Source organism: Myotis myotis, unplaced genomic scaffold, assembly GCF_014108235.1.
Source record: "Myotis myotis isolate mMyoMyo1 unplaced genomic scaffold, mMyoMyo1.p scaffold_m19_p_8, whole genome shotgun sequence".
Lineage (NCBI taxonomy): Eukaryota > Metazoa > Chordata > Mammalia > Chiroptera > Vespertilionidae > Myotis > Myotis myotis.
This window is the reverse complement of record NW_023416390.1, coordinates 40,690,911-40,714,333: the sequence shown is the minus strand read 5'-3', so window position 1 is coordinate 40,714,333 and position 23,423 is coordinate 40,690,911. Positions and strand designations below refer to the sequence as shown.

At 36.4% G+C, this 23,423-nt stretch overlaps 1 protein-coding gene across 1 annotated transcript in view; it reads right to left on the bottom strand.

The window, feature by feature from the left end:
- The window catches only part of TTN (titin), a 278,629-nt gene that overhangs the window by 141,243 nt on the left and 113,963 nt on the right, over window positions 1-23,423 (bottom strand). The window contains exons 110-147 of the mRNA XM_036318697.1: window positions 22,880-22,954; window positions 21,615-21,665; window positions 20,367-20,771; window positions 19,880-19,942; window positions 19,448-19,525; window positions 19,212-19,289; window positions 18,540-18,626; window positions 18,231-18,311; window positions 17,013-17,093; window positions 16,530-16,613; window positions 14,405-14,488; window positions 14,066-14,146; window positions 13,839-13,922; window positions 13,586-13,669; window positions 13,196-13,297; window positions 12,656-12,772; window positions 10,545-10,625; window positions 10,290-10,367; window positions 9,977-10,060; window positions 9,751-9,834; window positions 9,380-9,463; window positions 9,076-9,159; window positions 8,019-8,099; window positions 7,509-7,715; window positions 6,486-6,563; window positions 6,209-6,283; window positions 5,913-6,005; window positions 5,080-5,157; window positions 4,692-4,889; window positions 4,394-4,477; window positions 4,137-4,214; window positions 3,550-3,633; window positions 3,230-3,304; window positions 2,925-3,008; window positions 2,489-2,725; window positions 2,077-2,160; window positions 909-983; window positions 60-131 (exon numbers count right to left, since the gene is read on the bottom strand). Coding sequence (XP_036174590.1) covers window positions 60-131; window positions 909-983; window positions 2,077-2,160; window positions 2,489-2,725; window positions 2,925-3,008; window positions 3,230-3,304; window positions 3,550-3,633; window positions 4,137-4,214; window positions 4,394-4,477; window positions 4,692-4,889; window positions 5,080-5,157; window positions 5,913-6,005; window positions 6,209-6,283; window positions 6,486-6,563; window positions 7,509-7,715; window positions 8,019-8,099; window positions 9,076-9,159; window positions 9,380-9,463; window positions 9,751-9,834; window positions 9,977-10,060; window positions 10,290-10,367; window positions 10,545-10,625; window positions 12,656-12,772; window positions 13,196-13,297; window positions 13,586-13,669; window positions 13,839-13,922; window positions 14,066-14,146; window positions 14,405-14,488; window positions 16,530-16,613; window positions 17,013-17,093; window positions 18,231-18,311; window positions 18,540-18,626; window positions 19,212-19,289; window positions 19,448-19,525; window positions 19,880-19,942; window positions 20,367-20,771; window positions 21,615-21,665; window positions 22,880-22,954 — 3,813 coding nt within the window. The remainder of the gene's footprint in view (window positions 1-59; window positions 132-908; window positions 984-2,076; window positions 2,161-2,488; window positions 2,726-2,924; window positions 3,009-3,229; window positions 3,305-3,549; window positions 3,634-4,136; window positions 4,215-4,393; window positions 4,478-4,691; window positions 4,890-5,079; window positions 5,158-5,912; window positions 6,006-6,208; window positions 6,284-6,485; window positions 6,564-7,508; window positions 7,716-8,018; window positions 8,100-9,075; window positions 9,160-9,379; window positions 9,464-9,750; window positions 9,835-9,976; window positions 10,061-10,289; window positions 10,368-10,544; window positions 10,626-12,655; window positions 12,773-13,195; window positions 13,298-13,585; window positions 13,670-13,838; window positions 13,923-14,065; window positions 14,147-14,404; window positions 14,489-16,529; window positions 16,614-17,012; window positions 17,094-18,230; window positions 18,312-18,539; window positions 18,627-19,211; window positions 19,290-19,447; window positions 19,526-19,879; window positions 19,943-20,366; window positions 20,772-21,614; window positions 21,666-22,879; window positions 22,955-23,423) is intronic.

The window sequence follows — 23,423 nt, the reverse complement described above, 5'->3', positions numbered from 1 at the left end:
TAGACAATGATAAGACAATGATGGCTTTTAAAATGCTCTTTTCTCAGAAAGTCATCTACCTTCGACTGGTGGAACTTCCTCTTCTTCAGGGGGAACAATTCTTTCTTCCACTTTCTTAGGTACCTCAGGAACTTAAAAGATATTAATTGTTTTAGGCACTTAAAATGCAAGAATAAAGAAGAGTACATAAAAGCCAAGTTTTCTGTTTTTTTAAAACACAAGAGAGCAAATAGAACACACATGAACAAGATGAAACATTGACATATTGCAGAATCAGAGACAAAAATAAAGAGGTTGTGGTTTAAGATTAAAGGTCCATTAAAGAGATATTCTATCTTTTACCATTGGAGCCTCTACTTTTTAGGGAGAGACAATGGTACTTTTGGGACTGATTTTTTTAGTTACTTCTAGTTTTTAAAAGATATATGAGTTTAATACTTTTGTTTTTTAGAAACAGCATACATAGAGGATCAAGATAAAATACATTAAACACAAAGTGGAAAATCTGACATAGTACAAACATGGGTACAGCTGAGTCACAAATGATGAATGCAAAGAACAGGCCACACAATGCAAACATTTATGTTGAACGTCCTATGTGGATAGCATCAGAGTTCAACACTGGCGCAGCAAACATGTCCCTGTTTTGGGTGATGTACCTTTGGCAGGAGGAGCCACTGCTTTCTTAAGACCAGGAGGAGGCACCTTCTTTTCTGGTTCAGGTTTCTTAGGCACCACAGGCACTTTAAAGATATTATTTTATTTTATAATTTCAGTTTCACAAACACCGAGACAATGGACTCAGCAAGAGTATGAGTTATGTTAGCAAACACTGAAACAGAACATTTTGACATTTACAGGTGATGGAAAGAAATGACTGTGTCTGATTTGCTTGGGAGCAGCAGTACCTGTGGTAGGGGGAGCTTCCTCTTTCTTAGGAATGATCACTTTCTTCTCTGGCACTTTCTTCTTAACCTCAGGTACTTTAAAGACATCATTTCATGATAAGAATATTGCGAGGGACAAAAAAGAGAGAACACAAGAAGTCCACACACAGAAGGACCAACATGCAACACTCACTCAGGATAGGATGCAATGCAAGTTGGGAGTCCAAATGTTATGATATAATTAGATTTTATGGAGCCAAAACAGCATCCTATTTTAATATCTGATATATGGTCACTTCATCAATTTAAATTTCACTAGTAACTTATTAAATCATCATCTATAAAACATTTCTGAATCCTTGAAATCCAATAAAGGATCAGCTTTACCATTTCATTGATTACATGACTATTTAGTCTGATGGGGGAGTTATGCTTATTTCAAGTCGTGGTACCATGATCTTTCACAGGAAATGTAATTGAACTTGAAGGCACACATATATTTATTTTGACCAGTACCAGGAGCTGATTGAACATGTTAAATCTGGATACTGTTCATTCAGTGATAGAATACTTGTACATACTGTACTGTATTTTATCCTCACGATAACATGTGAGTCCACTAGGACTAATATTGGTATCCTCATTTCATACAAATGGAACTTGAGGATCAGATTGGTTAAAGAGTTTTCTCAGGCTAAAACAGCAAGGCACAAATCCAAAAGACAAGGCCAAAATAAAAAACTGCTGGTCTACATTTACATGTATATATCAGAAGACGTAAATTATCATTCAGTATTCTGATAAACATATAATCTTCCTTTTTTCTTGTCATCCTAATTTTAAAAGGCACTTAATATAAATGGTTGAAGGAGAAATTTATGAAGATTTATTTACTGTATTTTTAGAGTAGTTAATTTTTTATTGCAAAACATCTATATGAAAATTATGATTTCTAATAAAATTATAATCAGGCACAAATTTTATGGCAACTTTGGGTCATATCCTTTCATCTTTGTTCTACATATTGCTTTGAATCCAATGAAAAATGGGTATCAGTGTTCCTACACATTTGTAGAAGTGAAAATGTGAGTGTCTACTTTATAAATATAAATTTTTCCTACAACCCAGTTCCACCATAATTTTTCTGGTGACGCTATGAAGACTGTGTATTCCCGTTTGGCTGGTGTACCTTTGGCTGGTGGAGGTTCCACATGCTTAGGAGCGGGAACTGGGACTTTCTTCTCTGGTGCAGGTTTCTTGGGCACTTCGGGCACTTAAAAACATTCGTTTTAAGACATTAAAAATCACATGCACATTACTGTGTACATAACAAAAAAGACAGGTGAGAAAAAGACCACGGACAACTAAACGACATTTCACATCATGAAATTTGAAAAGACACTCACATAATTTACAACAGACAAACACACAAGACAGAGACATTAATAAGAGCACACATACATGGAATGTTTTCTAAGATTTAGATGGTGGACAACACAGAGGGTCAAGCATTATAGGTAAAATTGGAGATGAGTAAAAAGATGGAAAGGCGGAATTCAACAGAAAAGAGGCCTTGGTGATTCCAAGAAGAGCTGCTATACCTCTTGCAGGTACTGGCACCTGGGGTTTAATTTCTGGAAGAGCTTCTTCTTCTTCAGGGACAACTTCGTCCTCAGGTACAAATTCTTCCTCCTCAGGAGGGACTTCCTCTTCTTCTGGAGGAATCTCCTCTTCCTCTGGTAAAACGTCCTCCTCAGGAGGAATTTCTTCTTTGAATGGAACTTCCTCTTCCCGAGGTAGAGTTACAGGAACTGGAGCGGGCTCCCGTTTCTTTGGCACTTTAAAGATATTGATTCAACCATCAAGCATCACGTGTATGCACAGCGTTAATAACAACACGAAAAGCAAATCATCTGTGATCATAGAGTACCACATGTCAGCAACGGAAAGGTCATCAAGCATTAATTAGGGTTAGTGAGGCTGTGCAACACCCACTAGTTTTCCCTTTGGCCCTGGTTCTATTAGAGGTGAAAGTACCTTTGGGGGGTGGAGCCTCTACTTTTTTCAGAACAGGTGTTGGTTTCTTTTCTTCTGGAATGAGCTTCTTGGGCACCTCTGGCACTTTAAAGATATTATTTGTTTTTAATCATGTGTTCTTTTACATGTTTGAGTACAATAGGCATGAAAAAGAATCATGAAACACCTGATTTTTATATTTCTAAGAAGACAATTTTAAAGAACATGTAATATTGTGGGAGCATTTATATGTGAATATACATAAACATTTTTTTAAAAGGTTTGTTTGTTTTTTCTCAGGCACTTTAAAAGGTGAAGTGATGTACCTTTCACAGGTGGAGCCTCTACTTTCTTAGGAGCAGGAACTGGCACCTTCTTCTCAGGCACAGGCTTCTTGGGCACTTTAAAGAGATGGTTTAGAAAAAAATTTTATACAACATAAAATTTTGAGTCGAAGCATAGCCTCAAAAAGATTAAGATAAGGTAGTAAAACTACAACCAAGGTATCTCAAGAAGGATTTTATCCTTAAAATAAATATTTTCTTTCCCATACAGGAATATGAAAGAGTTGCATCCCCAAAGATTAATTTTTACTCACATGCAAATGTGGAACAAAAATGATTTGCAACATTGCAAGTTTATGTACCTTCTGCGGGTGGAGCCTCCACCTTTTTAGGAACCGGTACAGGCACTTTCTCCTCCGGCACAGGTTTCTTGGGTACTTCGGGAACTTTAAAGATATCAGATAGGGTTAGTGTCACATTTTCCACCCACTGAGAAGAATCCAGCAATCTCAGGACTTAATTGAAGCATCATAGATCTTCTAACAGTTTCACTTTAAGATTGAAAACAACAGCCACAAACAAAGGAATTCACAAAAATAAAAATTAAAAAAACAACAACACTGTAAAAACATAGATCGGTGACGAAGACAGCATACAATGCCTGGTAAATAGTGGTTTTGTCCATTTTGCTGTTATGATAAGTATCTATTTTATACTGAGAGATTTCCACTAAGGAGGAGGAGCCAAGCATGAAGCATCAGCATGCTACAATAGCAAAATTCAGAGATGGCTGCACGGTAAACTGCTCCTATAACCAGTTGGGCGGGTCCTTGCCTTGTCATTAATATTGTTAATATCATTATGGGGAAAGAACTGATATGATTCATCAAGTTATACTATGTGAGTAGATTACTACACTATCCCCTTGATGGACTACAAAGAGAGGTACCTTTAGCTGGTGGAGCCTTCTCTTTTTTAGGAATGGGCACAGGAACTTTCTCCTCTGGCTTCTTAGGAATCTCAGGCACTTTAAAGATATTGTTTATTGGTAAGTTCTAACTACCAGTGACAACACATCCATACAAAGTACAGTTAACATTTCTAACAACAGATACAACACATACAAGATTTTGAACTCAGAAGATAGTTAACTATTTATCTGCAGATAAAGGCTTTCCTCTGGCCATGATATGAATGATGGTATACCTTTTGCTGGTGGGGCTTCCTTCTTTTTGGGAACAGGAACAGGTTTCTTCTCTTCCGGAACAGGTTTCTTAGGTATCTCAGGCACTTTAAAGATATTATTAAGAATTTTGGAAAGGTTGCAAAAAGATATAGAATGTAAAAAGCAACTGCAGAAATCATACTTCAGCATCTAAAAGTGTCTATTTCTAAAATAAGCAGAATTGGTCATCTGTACTAATACACCCCAGAATCTGATCAAATTAGACACTCAGACTCCAAAGATGCTGCTCTGTATCCCTTTGTAGGAGATGGAATCTACCTTTGACTGGAACTACTGGTACCACTTCTTCAGTTATGACTTCCTCTTCTTCATGAAGGTACTCTTCTTCTTCATGAAGGTACTCTTCTTCATGAACATACTCTTCTTCTTCTTCTTCAAGATATTCCTCTACTCGGGTTACAACTTCCTCTTCAAAGGCAATCTCTTCTGGTTCTGGTCTTTTAGGTACTTCTGGCACTTTAAAGATATTATCTTTACGTTGGACATTTTCCAATATCTCAACAAAATTTAAACATGTTAGGAACACAACCATTTGTAACAAGAACAGGCTTTGCCTTGCACACAGAAGAATTTCACACATAGAACTGAACATGAATTTCATATCAAAGAAGACGAACAAAACATTAAAAAGAGTGGCATTAAGTACCTTTAACAGGTGCTGCTACTTCTTTTTTAGGAATAAGCACCTTTTCTTCTGTGACAACCCTCTTGGGCTTCATGGGCACTTGAAATATTAAGTATAAGGACATTTTAATGTAAGAAACGGGCCACCCAGACAACTCTTGCTTTGTTGTTCTTTAAGCAGACAGAATAATTTTCAAGTGCTTCTTATGTGATAGATATGCAATAGTTCATCCGTAAGAAACTTTACATGTTCCATGGAAATAATTCTGAACCGCATTGGGATAAAAACATACAGAAGTACTCAAGTAAACCTGAGGGAGCAGAGCCCAAATGTGAAATCATGTTTAGTGTTCAGGCGTCTCTGCCTATAGGAAATATCCCTTACTGGAAATGAAAGGCTAAATTCTAGGTAACTAAGCTTTCTGAAATTATAGAGAAGTTACTTTATACTTAGTAAAAAGCAGAAGAAAAATTACTAGACACTGAGTTAGCTTTTTCTTAATCTTCAGAATGGCTTTAGAAGGAATATGGTTATATCATTACATCAATTTAGATAAGCCAGGAATGTGCCAAATGGTCACTGACTTGACATCCAAACACTCTATTTCCTATATATTGTAGCCATGTGACAGGATGCAGCCAATGTATAAAAGGATATGGATCTATTTTGAAATAACTTTGCCTTTTAAAGGTAACATTAACTTCTTATCCTGTATCTACAGATTTTTACATCCAATATTTTCCAAATGATTAATTTAAAAGACACACACAACAATGAAATGAAGTGAAGCATAGCTGCCTGGATTTTATAAAAGACATTAAAAAAGACCCGGTCTAAGAAGGAAATTATTATACCTTTAGCAGCTGGTTCAGTCACCTGCTCTTTTTCGCGTTTGGTAATTGAAATGCGTACTTTTTCCTCAACAACTTTCTTTGATTCTTCAGTCACTTAAAGATATTAATTATTGAAGAGCATTAAAACCAACCACATGGATACAGTGTAAATAAAAATATACGAAAAAGTGACATGTAAGCATCAGGACTACAACAATACGTTTTGTAAAAACAAAGAATGGCAGACAAGGTGGTAAGACACGTTTCTAGAACACAAGAAACAAAGACGTTTGGGGAGTTATCACTCTGAAAAGTACCTTTGGGTGGTAGAGGTTTGAGTTTCTTAGGAATGGGCACTGGTACTTTTTCTTCAGGGACAGCTTTCTTCACAACTTGAAAATATCAACATTAACAGATTTACAAACCTGAACCTGATTGCTCAAGAGTAGTAAGAATAAAAAGTTAAGAAATACGACATACAACACAACATCCCCAAACACACACATGAATAGTATACTGCCACTACAACAGGTATTTATAGTATGACTGACGTGAAGACAGGTCTCAGTACTGATAAAGTTTTTCTCACTCTACCTTTAGTGGGTGGGGCCTTTGGTTTTGTGGGAACCGGTTCTTCTTGTACAGGCTTTACTGGGATAGGCTTCTCGGGTTCTTTAAAAGTACATACAGGGTATTTAATGTTAGATGTGAGAACATAAATAAAAAATAGTATTTCTTAAATACACTCAAATAATTAAAATATTATCTTTCATCTACGGTGTAGTCATAGCCTCTAGAAGTGAGTGAGAATCAGAGATCCCAGAAGGATAAGGTCTAAAAAAACCTAAACAAGCCTACAGTGCCCTCTCCTCCTTGCTATTTATTTCTATTAGGTAATTTCAGCTGTCTCTTACATATTAAAATCCTCACTTCACTTCTGGTAGACAAAATGGTGGTTAAATCTCCTGTCTATATAAGTTTGACTTTTAATGTTATCTTCAAAACTACACAGAATGACCCCAAAGTTAGACTCAGAAACATCAGAAATTAAGGGACATAATACTGACTCATTTCAGAGTTCCAATTTTTTGAGTAACATAAATTCTTTGGAACTGAAATTATAAGCCTAAAAATATGATCTTCATGAGGTAAAACACAACTGCTTGTTAGCCTTCGTCTCTGCCTTTACCTTTGAAAGAGTCTTTGTCAAGTTTGATGATGGGACCCCTCAGGCTAGAGAATTTTCTCAATAGCCTATCATGCTTGATCACAACAAGCCTCATAATGAGAGAGGCTCAGAAGTTTTTGATCATGTATTAGAATGATCATAGGCATTTGCAGATAAATTCCTAACTTTTTGGAGAAAGAAATGCAGTGACATTGCTATTTTGCATAAAAGCAAAAATAAGGAGTAAATAGGTTATTCCCCAAACCCAATCTAACAGTAAGGTTATTATAGAGATATTTTTCTAGAAGTTATCCAAGAAAACAAACATTTTGAAGTTGCCAAAGGAAACAAAGTTCTTTCCAAATTTCTCTGGGCACCCAAAATTGTATCCTGTCCTAATGGAATTTGCATATACTTAATGTGGTTCAAGTTTGCAGTTTTGTTCATACCTGTGATATATTCTTTAGACTCTTCATAATGTTCAAGTTCACGTTCCTCATAGTCTTCATATTGGTCATATTCTTCTGCTGGTTCATACTCCTCAAATTCTTTATAATCGTATTCTTCGTATTCTTCATATTCCTCTTCCCGATGCACTGAAACAGTTTCTTCTTCTCGGGTGTAAGACCATTCTTTCTCTTCTGTTACAGTTACTTCTAGAATAATATTGACAACAGGCAACATTATACTTGAAGCCCATTTAGGGATAAGAATGACAATGTGCTTTGATTTCATTCCCTTTGTGATGGTCTCATGCACTAATTATGGGAGATCTGACTGTCCTTTCTTGGTCAGGGTACTACAGAGTGTACATTTGCTATTCATGATTTCAAATGTTAGATTCCCCACCTTTAGTCAGCAATAAGCCAGTAAAGAATGGGAGTCAATTTAGGAGCTAGCAGGCAAAGAGCTGCGTAGTTTCATGCTTCATTTTATTATTTAGTCAAAGCACAATATACCTTTAGTGGGACGAGGTTCTCTTTTCGGAACTTCAATGGATATCTTTTCTTCTTTAACAGCTCTTTTCCTGACTTCAGTCACTTTAAAAAGAGTAATTATTAAAAGTGAATTGCAAGATTTTAAATATATATGTATTAAGAGAATTTGTGTACGAACAATCCAAGGACAAAGATGACCATAACTGTGCTTGTTGTTCAAATTTTTCATTTAAATGGCAAGAAAAATCAATAGAATTGGAAATAAACATGACAATATACATATACTGTTTTCTAAGCTACTTAATGCTTTAAAGACACAGTAATTTCGGAAGATCAAGTAGTATTTATAAACGTTTAAAAAGGCAACTAGACAACATAATGACTATGAAACAAGCACAAGACAGAAACTTGTGTTACATAGTTTCTTCACCTTAATCCTAAAATATTTTCATAATCTAATAGCAAAATATAAAAAATTACATTAAAAACTTAAAAAAATTAAGGATTAAATGAAAGGATTAAAAATTTTTTAATTTTCATCAAAGATTGCCACATAAAACAAGCATTTTGGCAGACAAGTTTAGCATATAAACAAATAAAGACATAATAGATGACAAGTACATTTTAAGGAAAAGCATCTACATGTTTGGGGGGAGCTTCAGATTTTTTAAGAAAAGAAAGAAGCCCAGTGGGCGTGACTCTGGTTGAGTGTTGACCTATGAATCAGGAGGTCACGGTTCGATTTCAGTCGAGGGCACATGCCCTGGCTGCGGGCTTGATCTCAGTAGGGGTGTGCAGGAGGCAGCCGATCATTGATTCTCTCTCATCATTGATGTTTCTCTCTCTCTCTCTCTTTCTCCCTTCCTCTCTGAAATCAATAAAAAATATTTTAAAAAAAGAAAAGAAAGAGGAGAGAATACTTTCCGGTATCTGAAATGTTTAGTTTTGAAGTGATATAAAATAACATATGTATTTTATATTAAAATATATTTAAATTATTTTCCCCAAGAACCTAAACTCCACTAGACTAGTTTCAATACCTATATGCTTATTTAAATTTCTGAAAGAGTTGGTGTACCTGTGGCCGGTGGCGCCTCCTCTTTTTTAGGTTTGAGTTTGAGAACCTTTTCTTCTGGAACAGCTCTCTTGGGTTCCTCAGGCACTTTAAAGACAGATTTCACTTTAAAGACTTGTTCCCTCATTCAAACCACCAAAAGGTGGTCATTTCATAGCAACTCAAACATAAAAGACCTGACATTGTCATTATTTCCAACATAAAACAATGCGTGTAATAATGACAGCAACCAGCACCCGTAACCAGTGTGCGTGGTAAAGAGAACAGGGTCAGGACAACGTTCTGTGTATGCAAAGGCTCCAAGTACCTCTGGCTCTAGGAGGCTCCTCTCTTTTAGTTACAGCAACATGAACTTTTTCTTCCTGGGTAATTTGCATGTGCCTCTCAGTCACTTAAAAGATAATTGTAGGATTAGGGAGTGATATTACTTAAAGTGGAATTTAAAAATATATTAGCCCGAAAGTACTGTGATTTTTTAGCATGTAACAGTTTACAAGGTACACACAAATAAACTTCACGTCAAGTAAGTAATACTCCACCCATAGACAAGGCGAGAATACACCACTGCCACTAACACACACCAATAACCTCCACGTAAAAGGTGTGACCCAAAGACAGCAGCGAGAGGACGCAAGACGGGACACGTGTCTAGCTTTCCTGTTGGGGGGTCTCATTTACCTTTGGTGGGGGGAGGCTCTTCTAGTTTAGCCGCTTTGGGAGGAACCCTTTTTTCAGGAATTGGTTTCTTTGGTTCTTCTGGCACTTAAAAGACATCAGGCAACACAGTCAAACATACAATAGGCACATTTATCTTCTTGTTAATGTTATAAAAATTTGAAGAATGTATGAATTTAAGGTTAAAAAAGACAGGCATTCTATGAGAATAAAGTAAATCCCAATATACCTTTAGCTGGAGGCACCTTTTCCTTTTTAGGAACTGCGGCCGGAATTTTCTTTTCTAGCACAGTTTTCTTAGGTGCTTCAGGAACTTCAGAAAGATTATGTTCAAGAATATTAGTTTGACTTACAGAAGAAGCGACCTCATTTGGCGGCAAAGAACTCACATTTTGAAAAGATTACACATTTACACAAACATTAATGGCTATATTCAGCAAAAACGTTTATACACACACACTGACAGAAGTTTAGGCAGTTATATTAAAGACATTATTATAGCTATTAAGACAAGTGGTATCATTTCTTTGCAAGAACTGTACCTTTAGCTGGTAGAGGTTCCTCTATTTTAGCAGGGATTTTTGGTTTTGGTACAATTTTCTTCTCATGCTTCTCAGGCACTTGAAAAGATTATAAAATACATTTGTAGAAATGTCCATATTTCTTTTTAATAAAAATGTAAGGAATCTTTTTACTTAGACATGATACTTATCAACATCTGTAATATAGACAATAGCTACAAGAGAACATAGAGAATGTGACACAAAGGGCTAGAACTAATTCAAGAGCTGATGTACCTTCGGCTGGTTCAGCTTCCACTCTCTTGGAGATAATGTGCAGTTTTTCTTCTACAACATACTCCTCAGGTTCTTCCAGCACTTTAAAGATATCAATTTTAAAGAAGGTAAGTTGTAGTGCTTTTCATGTTAAACTTGAGTTGTAATTTATTGCTCCAAGAGTAATTACAATGGCAAAAGTTTAACTCTTGCCAAATCCCTGGTTGTTACTATTTAAAATAGTGACAAAGAACATTTTAATCAAAGTATGTACCTTAATAAAGAGTATGGGAAGTAAGCTTCATTAACTTAACATTTCAGTATATCATAAAGATATAATAATGCTTGTATTTACAGGAAGAACAGGACAAGTACAAGACAAAAACAATTCCAGTGGCTTTTAAGTATTTGAAGATAAGTTAAAAAAAAAAAAAAAAAAAAATCTAAATTCAAAGGCTACAAGACATAAACATACTTGAAGAAGCATAAACATTTATAAGAAAGACCAGACCTGTATCACCTAAGAAAAACCTACTGAAGACTTGGAAACAAGTCCCCCCGGCCCCCCCCCCCCCCCAGTTTTGTGGGGCAAAAGAACCTATGTGTATAAAGTTAATTGTAGACTAGAAAACTCTAGTTATAGACATATATGTTTACATTAGAAGTAAACTTAATAGGCTACCCAGCTTTCTCCTAAATCTTTGGGCTTAATAAAAACATAAGGCTATCAGAGAATGTTTTCCATTCAACTAGAGTCTAGAACCAAAGGCAATTATATGCATAACGTCAAAAACTCAAATCAGATTCATACAATGGGAACTTTCTTTGCATTCATGTTATGTTTGGTTTCCCAAACATTTCTGGAAGGGACAGCGGCCTTTTTGAATCCATTAGATTCCTGACTTATGCCCCGTATCTTGGCCATTCCCAGGAAACAAAAGAACCTGTAGGTTTCCTCTTGGGAGTCATGTCTCATCTTGTTCTTCCAAGCCATTCCATTAAGACTATACCTCTGGATTTCACATGGACTTTTCTTCCAAGCAGAGAAGGGGTGGGGCATCATTTATAAGCCAGAGATGCACTGAGGGCATCTAAATATACAGTTCTACTCATCTTTTTCATTGGGAAGAGAGTTAATTTGTTAAAACTTATTGATTTAGCTTAAGAGCCACATTAGAACTTTCTTAAGAACATTCTTTCAGATGTTGGACTTGATCAGTATACCTAGTGGTATCTTCATTCACTGAAAAGGTATCACAACACTGAAATACAGCTTCCTGTTCAAGCCTTAAGAAACTATGCCGAAACCGGTTTGGCTCAGTGGATAGAGCATCGGCCTGCGGACTAAAGGGTCCCAGGTTCGATTCCGGTCAAGGGCATGTACCTGGGTTGCGGGCATATCCCCAGTAGGAGATGTGCAGGAGGCAGCTGATCGATGTTTCTCTCTCATCGATGTTTCTAACTCTCTATCTCTCTCCCTTCCTCTCTGTAAAAAATCAATAAAATATATTAAAAAAAAAAAGAAACTATAGAGAACTCTCATTACAGGTATGGGAACATCTGAATAAGAAGTTAATCTAACCAAAGATGTTACACGATTGTTTCTTCCAAACATGAAATATAGGAAAGCCCTATGTGCTCAGTGTTTCACTCTCAAACATGGCCTTGACTTCTGGAATGTAGCAATTCTTTCTTAATTTTAGAACTGTGAATCAGGACATATTAGTGAGTTGTGCTATCAAACTGCTTTATGTTACACCTGTTTTAGACATTAGACCACCAAGGTGTAGATTATGCCAATCCACCCCGCTGAAACCAAATCCTACCTAATGGAAGGATAAATGAATACAGAGATACCTGCCCCATTAGTTAACTATAAATATGAAGTCTTTCGTCCCCTCCCCCTCTCCACTCCCTACTTTTGGCCAAATAAGAGAGGATGGACAAGAATACATTAGATGTTTATTCTAAGTAATGTCCCTGAATCTCATGTTTTGATCAAAAGATGTATCTGATGAGGCCAGTAGATAGTCACTAAATTTGTGTCACTTTTTGTTAATTGACAAATTATCTATGAAAGAAAATAACTTATCAAGACTCCAGATCATGTCTAGCTTATTTGAATCATTTACCTTCATATTCTGTAACCTCCACCTCCTCCTCCTCCTCCTCTCTTTCTTCTTCTCTATAAACTGAAATGGACACTCTTTCCTCTTGTTCTGAATAACTCCATTCCTCCTCTGCAGATACTTTAAAAGATAAAATTTAATTTACATTCAGTCTCCTGAAATACTAATAATAGTCACGTGTTCCCTAAAGATGGATAATGGTTCTTCTGTCTGCTTAGGGTGTGGCTCCACAGTGGTTCCTCATTACAAGAGGGAGAGGGCTGATTTAAGATGAGGGGACAGCCCAGCTCAAGACGGAGAGGAACATTCAAATTACGTTCAAGAGTGGCCACTGTCCCAGTGGTCACATTTTCAGCACCCCAGTCACTTCCTAAGACTGATCCAGGACCAATGAAGACACAAAGACTCAGGCTCAGAAGGCTACAACAAGTAGACAGTGATAAGGACAACTGCTACGGTCAACAATCACGTCTGGGAAGAAGAGAAGACTTCGAGGAAACACGCACAAACCCATTTCTCCCTTTCTCTCTTCTGCTCATGTACCTTCGTGCCGCGTGACTTCCACTTTGTGAGGAACTGCAACGGATAGCGTTTCTTCAGCAACAAATCTTTTTTCTTCTAGGACAGTTTTCTTAGAAACTTCAGCTTTAAGAAAGCATTAAGGTTGAAGTTGAAAAACCAAGAATCTTAACAATTCTCTCAAGAGTTTGGGGAAGATTTGCACAGTACCACACTTTCACTAGCAAAATGGGAAAACAAGTTACATACCATACCATGAGTATACACACACACACACACACACACACACACACACACACACACACACATTTTATTGGAGGACAGACAAGGCGTCAGGACAAGAAACACACAAACAGGAAACAGCAAGAATTCACAGGCTAAAGATTGTTGTCAGAGGCGTGGGACAAACCCTACCTCGGGGAGGAGGAGCTTTCTTAGCAACAGGAACTGGTACCGAAACTTTCTCCTCTGGGACAGGTTTCTTAGGCAGAGCTGGCACTTTAAAAACATGTACTTTTCAGAAACTGAATGTTATCTCTCCGAAGCCCAACACAAAACACAGATATACACCCACAATGTACTCATAGCACAAAACTAACAAAATCAGCGTTGGCCTGGGAACATACTATTCAAAAGATGGTTTCTTGGAAAGATGGAGACACAATACCTTTTGGTGGTGGAGCTTCTTCCACTTTCCGAGGAGGAATAGGTCTTTTTCCTTCGGGAACTTTCTTCTTTGGTATTTCTGGCACTTAAAGGATAGTATTGGGTTTTAAAATTCTCAGGAAGGCAAAATAAACAAGCAACATCGAACGGGCAGGCCCATTAACGAAGACATGCAATTACAGAAGCTTGAAGGAAAGACAGTTATGTCATGGAGCGAGGACTGAGTACCTGCTGGTGGTGGCGATTCCTCTCTCTGAGTAACAATGGTTATTTTTTCTTCTGTGACAACCCTCTTCTGTACTTCGGGAACTTGAAAAGACATTAATTTTGAGAAGTGACTTTATATTTTCCAAAGCAGCTAATGTACAGTTATTTTTTTTTTTAAGAAAGTAGGCAGGTGGATAGACACACTTGTTGAATTCTCACTCACACCATAAACTATTCATTTTGAATTTAACTAACTAAATTAAGAGGTAATTAAACACCAAAATGTTTTGTACTCAAGATGTATAAACAGGGCTTTTTTTTTTTTCTTTTTAAACTTCTTTTCTAAGTAAGTCACTGTACCTTCTGCTGGGGGGGCTTCCTTTTCCTTTGCAACAGGAACAGGAATCTTTTCTTCAGGAACAGGTTTCTTGGGCACTCCTGGGACTTAAAGTGTTTAAAAGAGAATGTTAGTTCAGGTACGTATCACTTTGTGAATGGACATAGGCACATACAAAGATCTTTATGTAGTTCATTAGCATTGTTATAGATTTTCTGTGCTTTGGCAAAATAATGCATACAAGTAAACGACAGTGTTATAAAGGTCACAACCTGATCAATGTCCCAGGTGATGTTACAGAGGCATTTAGGCAATTAAAAATAAGATATACACACAGAAGGATGTGTACAGAATCCATTCTCTCTTTAGACACTGATACGTTTTTGATTAAAAACAAATTCGTCAGCAATTATGGAGTGTGCATATAGTATATAAAATCTCTTTATACTTGAGAAATGGAATCCACAGGACAATGGTTTTAAATTATCTAAGACTATTTTAGACTGAGACTAAGAGCTCTTTAGAATAGTTGTAACTATATTTTACATTTGCCCCCCTTCCCCTTCTGGTATTTTTTTGGTGTCCTTGAAGTGTATACAAAACTCAGGAAAAGCCTCTCAATCTGACGTGCACGTGTCAACGGCTTTGGAGAGTTCTGTGTACAAAATTTCGAGGGTATGTGCATACGTGATTTTCTTTAAGAGGCTCAATAGCTTTTAATAGGATCCCTGACCCAGCATATGCTGACGATGGGTTTAGTTTATTTGTGCTAGTGTTGATGATGTTGCACTTTTAATTAACAGATTTATTTTAACAGTCTGCATTATTGGCAATAAATATTTCCACTTTAAATAAGATATTGGCAGTTTTTGTGAACCCCTGCACCTCTATACCTTCACTTATAAATATTGATGTCATTATACAGATATACACTCATGTGTGTATGAGTTATGTTACATACATGGGATATTCACACATGTACACATGTCAGTATGTGTATTTGTTTATTTAGAAACAGACATGCCTCCTCAGGAGTGGTCAGTGGCTTTGATATTAGTATTGATTTTAGTAATATCACTTTTTCATTATAATCATTATATTTTATTTTCATATACTCATATTTTAATGATTAGATGGTCAGAAATCATTCTTTAAAAGTCACTTGATTAAAGAAAAAGTCCCAGAATTCTGAAAGAGCCACGAGTTTGAGAAAGTGAAAAGCAGGTTTGATTTAGGAAGAAATTGGAAACACTATGTAAGTTCCTTTCAGTAAGCCTGGTTTCTCCTAAATTAAATGATGTTGTATTCTTACTGAATCTCTCTATAATTGACCAGTTTGTAGCTTTGTGGCCTCCATAAGGTAGTATCTTTTATCACCCCAAACCAAACCAAACCAAACCAAGCAAACCAGAACAAAACAACAAAATAAACAAACACTAAATCCAGAACACCAAAGCAAGGGACTGGCACATTTGAATCTAAATGTGAAAGATCCCCTGGCTAGCTAAGTAGATAACTGCAACGTTTAGGACAAATATTATTGTTCTATTAATGTCTCAAGAAATATGGTGAAAGTCAATGTCACAAATCAATATATTTCCAACTATTGAGGACTCGGCATCACTGATGTCTCGGATGAGTGGCAGCTGCGAGCAGTGCTGGGTGCCTTTTTACCTAGTTAACATTCCGTTCTGCCAACCCCCTGCAGTTGTCAGTCTTTGGATCTTATCAAGACTTATGAAAGCATTTTTTAAATTAAGACAAAGTCACATCTATGAGGAGAAAAACTTTTTCCCTAGAAACATGCCTGAAGAAATTGAGTTTCAAAAAAAAAAAGAAAGAAAAAAAAGAAATTGAGTTTCACAAATATTTCTTCTTTCTCTAAGAGAGGGAAGATGGTAAAATTCAAGATAGCTGTCTGAGGTAGTTGCTTTTCTTAGTAACATTTTTTGATGGTACCTTTGGAATGTTCAATATCATAAATAATGGATGTCAAGAGCACGACCCCTGAAGCTGACAGACAAGTGAAAAATGCGCGGGGCGTGTAAAAGACATAAAATAGAAAGACAGCGCAGTGCATATAAAGACCATGGAAAGCAAGGGACTCCCATTCGGGGCACAGGGTTACCCATGACCAGTCTGATGTACCTTTTGGGGGAGCGGCAGGTTCCTTCTTGGGTACAGGAACGGGCTTTTTCTCCTCTGGCACAGGTTTCTTGGGAACTTCAGGAACTTTAAAGATACCATTTTTGAAAAAATGTTGAGAATGTCTAGTCTTCTTCTGAGACACTTAAGATTACATTAAAGCATAAATACTCAGTACGAGCACATGGCTTTAGGAAGCATTTTATATGCTCTACTTGTGACGACAATGTACGCAAGTACATCAATACCGTAGAGACGTCACATACGCTACATGAAGCTGACAAAGACCCCATTAGCATAGTCTGGGGTCTACAAATGGTACTGACACTTGTATAACACATTACCACACATTAAGGAGGTCAACATACACAGAATTAAACATATTACAAATGTTTTGAAGATGCTCCTTTGTTAAAATACAGATCTCATGGCAAAAGATACAAGAGGACAGACACTAAGAAAAATTTAAAAAATATATTATTCTACCTTTGGCTGGTGGGGGCTCCACCTTTTTAGGAGTGGGAACAGGAACCACTTCTGGGGCAGCTTTCTTAGGTGGCTCAGGGACTTTAAAAACAAATGCACTGTTTTTCAGAAAGCGTGCATTTTGACAAAGCATACATTGTTGCAGAACTTAGAATTAAAATAAAGAACAGACATTCCCGTTTTACACCAACTGAATGCAAGGGAGTAATGTGTTAGAAACAAGAGCAAAGGGAAATGGACGAATAACTGACTGGAACATGCTGTGACTGTTATTCGCCTGTAACCACAGGAACCTCCGCATCCCCAGGAAAGGTAGGAGCACCGTTTCCTCAGACACTAGTTTTAGAAACGTAACTTTTATAAAGCAGCTACATTAGAACAGCTGCATTAGATGATCTCAAGTATCTTCCGAACTCTAAATGTTTAACAATGTGACAGGGGCAGGGTGGGACGGGGCGGGGCAGGGCGGGGCTGGGGGAGTGGCCGAGCCCTCATTTGTAGCTGCTGCCAATTTCTGAGTTCCAGTGTCCGTCCAGGTGCAAATACTCCCATATTGGCCAACAACCATGACGTCATCATTGTGGATTAGGAAGAGGTGTGCAACAGCACACCATTTATCTAGTATTTCCCCCACACAGATACAATCAACGTAAACAACCTTTGTAATAGTAAAGGGCAGTAAAATAGGGAGTGATGAGTGTTTATTAGCATAGTTTTTTTAAAATGTAATTTATTTAACTGTAAGCTTAAATAATTTAACTTTCAATCATGGAGGTATTAAACACTGGGTAGCAAAGTTCCTGAAAATTTAACCATCAGCTCTGGTGAGCTGGTATTTCCAAACAGCTGTTCGCTAGATTGTTAGCTCCCTAAAGTGTGGATAGAGCCTCCAGTATCTTTTGTTTTTCTCTCCTGTACCCTCTTCCTGGTTTTCCCATCCCTCTCCTGTGATGCCCTTTGTACAAAGTGACTGTGGGTCTACTGACCATGTGACTAAATCTATTATTTAATACTAGGGGCCTGGTGCACGAAATTCTTGCAAGGGGCTCAGTCCTCGTAGCCCCGACTTCATCTGGAAGGTCATCTGGAAGGTCATCTGGAAGGTCGTTTGGCTGTGCAGTCTAATCAGCATATTATGCTTTTATTATTATAGATTAACATATTCAGATATTTACTATGGAAATTTTAAAAGTTATTAGAAACAGATTGCATAAATACCTTTTGGTGGAGGTTCAATCTTTTTGGAAACAGCAACATGAATTTTCTCTTCGGTAACAGTTTTCTTTTGTACCTCAGGAACTTGAAAAAATGTACATTTTCATTACTGGTATGCCACATTGTGGGTGGTAATTGTAATTTACAGAGAATATTGAAATACAAATTAAAATGGAGACACATGAGAAATGAAAAGATGACAGGGAACTACAAGGAGACAGAGATGCCTACATAATCACAAATTAGATAAGAAAAGGAAAATCCATCTAAAGCTCTTCTATTGAGCCCCCCAAATTCAAATTTGCCTTATACCTGTTACTGACACCTCCTCCTCTGTGTGAGAAGCAAAGAACATCTTTTCTTCTGAAATAACCATCTTCTTTGTATGCACAGCTGGTACTGGAAAGAGAGTATTTCATGTTAGTGTTTATTTTTCTACAGCAACACAGCAGATCAAATACATAGGCCATACACTGTATTTGTGTTTAGACACAGAATGAGTGGGTTAATGTGATAGCTTGAGGACAAATTCATTGTTCACAAGAAAACAAATCATGTTTGATCTACAGGGACAAACGACCCATGCAGCCTTTATCAAACATTATTAAATGGGAATCAAATAGACACAACTTCTTCACATGTAATGTGATGCATTTCCCAATCTGTTAGGGTCTATCCATGTAAATGAGAGGATGGGAAATATTCTATGCATGGACTGCATTGCGTAGTAAAGTTAGAAGACTATTCATTCAACACAAAGCCTTCCTTTAAAAAATAACGTAATTATAAAGTAAAACTAGAAGCAAAGATAATATTATTTCATTAAATTATGCATATGTGCAACTCAACATAAAATGAATATTATATAAGAATGTTTTTATTTTGGTGGTTCCAGATTTGTAAATTGTTTAGTAATATATGTACACATATCCATATCCATTGGAAAGGGATTAAAACTTCTAGCTGGAAGACAAAGATATATACCTTTCACTTCAACAACTTCTTCCTGCACTGGAGTCCGAGGGGGTTTTTGTGGAACAATCTTCTTGGAAACTTCAGGTACTTAAAAAATATGTACAAATATATTTGTATTGTAAAGAAGAATGCTTTGCATACAATTTTAAAATACCTTAGTTTAGGTACTACAATAACTAACGTGTATATATAGGTAAACAGGTTAGTTGTGCACAGAAGACTAGACATGTTTTCAATGGTAATACCTTTTGTGACTTGAACGGTTTCTTCCTCTATTCTTCGAGAAGTCTTTTCAACTTTTTCAACTACTGGCTTCTTTACAACTGCAAGTATTTTAAAGAAATTGCAGGACTTTTAGACCTTCTATTCACATAGTTTTGCTCTCTCTATATATATGTATATATGTGCATAATTTTTTGTAGAAAGAGACAAATTTAGTACAAGTTTCTGTACTTCAACTAGTTTGGTTATATTTTATTTTATATTTACCATAGTAATCTTTTTATCATTTAAAATTTTTCCCTCTAAATGAATTAGATATTCTTAGAAAAAGATTCATGGATACAATAAAACTTAGAGAAGAAGTTGTGCCTATTGGATTGAACTAGTGATTTGCCAAATAAGCCATGATAATGATGGTGATGCTCTGATCTGTTTAAATAATTCCAATTACATACCTTTAGGAGGTGGTGCTTTTTTCTTTTCAGGCACTTTTTCTGGAATTTTTCTCTCTTGTGATTCTTTAACAAAAACAGAGGATGAGAAGGGGTGCTTAAATAGGTCAATTCATGAAATCAGTTAAGAATAACATGTAATTGTGTACTGTATTTGGGTTCTTCCTTGCTAACGTGATTCCTCACGACGTATTGATCAAGCAGAGGTGCAGCAAGGCAGTGAGTATAAAACTTGAACTTCTGCTTCAGAAAATAGCATTTGAAATTTAATCTTACTAATGGGGCTAAATAATTCAACTTACAACGTCAAAACATGAAAGTAACTGAAGAAAACGATTCTTAAAAATTAAGTTTCTAAAGGTTTCTAACCTTAAAAAAATGAAAATAATCATTTTATCTGTAGCCATTGCTAATCAGGTTAATAACATTGAAAATATAATGAGCTGAGCAAAAATAAAGAAAAGAGAAAAATCACCTGATTGATGCATACCTTCATAAACCTCCTTTTGAACTTGAATTACTTCTCTTTCTCTGTAAGTCTCCTCCCACTCTTCCTCCCCTTCGTCATAACCTTCTTCCCTTACATAGTATTCTTGCCCTTCTTCAAAGTCTTCTTCCCATTCCTCGTGAACCTCCCTTTTAGCTTCTTCCCTGGTCTCTTCGTAGTCTTCCTCTGGTTCTTCATAATAAGGTTCTTCAAAAGGCTCTGTGTACGGTTCCACCTCCAGCTCGTCATAAGGTTCTTCCAAAGGTTCGATGTAAACTTTCTTCTCCTCGTAGACTGCTTGCTTTTTCTCATACACGGCTTCTTTTTTCTCCCGAACCTCTTTCTGTCTGGTTATGGTTGTTATTTTCACTTCTTCAGCCTTGGAGGATACGTCAATAACTTCAGGAGCTAAAATAAATAAATAAATAAATAAATAAATAAATAATAAATAAGTAAGTAAATAAATGATATTAGAATGTCAAATATGTCCATACAATTACTTCACTAAGTGAAAGTCAAGTCATATTGATAATTTATGTTTTCTTTGTGTTGGTTTCATTTAAATTTTTGTTGACTATGGAATTTTATCAGGACTATCAAGATACATTTTACTCTTAATTTGAGGATTTTTCCAGGGTGAGCAAATGGCATTCAGTAAATAGTATCAAGTGGATATATCTTCTGTTGTTTTATAGGCGCTCCAGTTTGTAAAATATGTATCATCACTTTTGGCATTAATAGTTAACATTTCTGCAGCTCACCTCTATTTAAACTCCTAACTTTCAAACACATTTCTAATTTTAAAGCTACATTTTTTACTATCGAATATGACTCTTTAGTCAGTTTGATAAAGATAATATTTAAAATTGTGTAGCCAAATCAGTTCATTGCTTTTACACAACTTTTAAAAATTCTTAAAGGCTAATATTATTTATGTGATCCTAAACATTTGTGTTAGCTACAATTAAAATAACCAGAGATGAACCCCTCCCCATCCTAGCCCTCACCACTTCTCCCCCCTATGTTGACTGCACTGGGGCTGCATAAACATCTGCCTGGGTTTCCTTCCTGGGATTAGAGCAGTATGAAATAGCCATCATTTCTAACGTTAGTTTTAACATAGCGGAGGGAACTCCACGACTTTACAATAAGCTGGAAGCCAAGCCCAATATGTCAAAATAAGAATACACAGCAGAGATGTGAATCTCAGAAGTAAATAGAATGTAAATATTTAATAATTTTTTTACTTACCTTTTGCTGGAATTAAAGCAGTAGGAGGTGGGGGCTTCTTAACCTCTGGGACTTTAAAAACATAAAATACATGTTTTTAATGCTTACTAATCCTGTGCACCCTTGTTAGCCATTTGTATAGTAAAATTTATAACTACTACTAATATAACAAATGCTTTCATAATATCCAAATGTAGCTCACCAGAAATGCTATGCAATGCCATATTATGTATATTTTTTAGAGAGAGAGAAAGAGAGAGAGAAACTTTGATTTGTTGTTCCACTTATTTATGCATTCAGTGGTTGAAGGATGGGCCCTACAATCTTGGCGTATTGGGATGGTGCTCCAGTCCAGCGGTCGCCAACCTTTCGGACCTCACAGACCACCGGTGGTCCGCGGACCACCGGTTGGCGACCGCTGCACTGGCCAGGGCCTGCAATACGATATTCATGAAAAAATACAGGAAATCTGAAGTTTTATTCTAGTTTAGGTTGATTTAAAATAATTTAAATTAACACGGAACATGAGACTATTCAATAGGCCTAATGTTAAAAGTCAGTGCATGTTTACTTTTTTCAATGATTAACTACAAAGTTCAGGAAATATACATGCTTTTTGAGCTTTCTTTTATTCCATAATATTTCACAAGTGACCACTCAGAAAAAATGTATCAGTGAGTGGCCCTGTGCTCCTGGATTCTCCTTCTCTTAGGAAGAAGTGGCTGTACTCTAATTTTAGTCAACACATTGACTAAATACCCAAAGGGGCAGATAAATTTGCCTATTTAAATTTAGTTCTCCTTTTTTCCTAAAAACATTCCAGGATATAAAAAAAATTCAAGTAATTGAATTGAATTTTTTTAAAAAAGGTTTTGTGTATTTTTATCTGCACATATTGACATTTATGAACCAGGAAGGATGCTAAGTTGGGCTGGAGCAGCCAGCTGGAATTCCCATCGGCCCTTGACCTTTCACTGTGTGACTTGGTCAAGACCAGCTGTTGGATAGAGGGTCGTGCCTTCTTTATATCACCATCTAGGGATAACAAGGATCTCTTGTTGCCATTGGGTGTCAGGGGCAGGCACAGGCACAGGAGAGAAAAAAAGAATGTTGAGGAAGAGAAAGTGAGGACTGACTCCAAGAAGATGGTGAGAGCAAGTGAAGGAAGAGGTACCATTTCCTTAATTCAAACTCTTATCTTCCTCTACCCTCCACTATTTGGGATTCAAAATTTGTAACCAAGAGAAAAGCAGTAAGCTCCTATTTTGACTATTTAATTATAATACCTTTAGGTGGTGGTTCCTCTTCTTTGGGCTTTGCGACAACTTTTTTGGTATCTTTCTTCACAGCTTTTTTGGTCACTAAAAAATAAGATGTCAGATGTAAATAACCAAAATGTTTTCAGGAAACGAGGAGGTATTAAGATAGTTTTTCATATGTTTTGATGGTTAAAAAGAGACTGCACATTATTGCAAGATATCTGGTTCAGAGAGATCTTGGACTAGAATGCAGAAACATTTTTTTTTAGAGGGAATTAGAATATGTAGGATGACCTTACATCTTCAATGATTTTATGCCTGCTTCAAATTAACATTTTCAAAACATTAATATTGAACCTATGTGATATCATAAATATGTTATCAGAAAAGGTGCATATTTTCATCTTTATTTCACTTACATAAGAACACTTGATTGTCAGGAGAAAGAATAACACGTGAGTCAGTAAAATTAAAGTCCTATCTGTGATATATTGTGGACATTTTCTTTTGTTGTTGCTGATGTTATAGCTTGATTGTGGCCCTAATCCATAACTTGATTATGGCTCCCAAT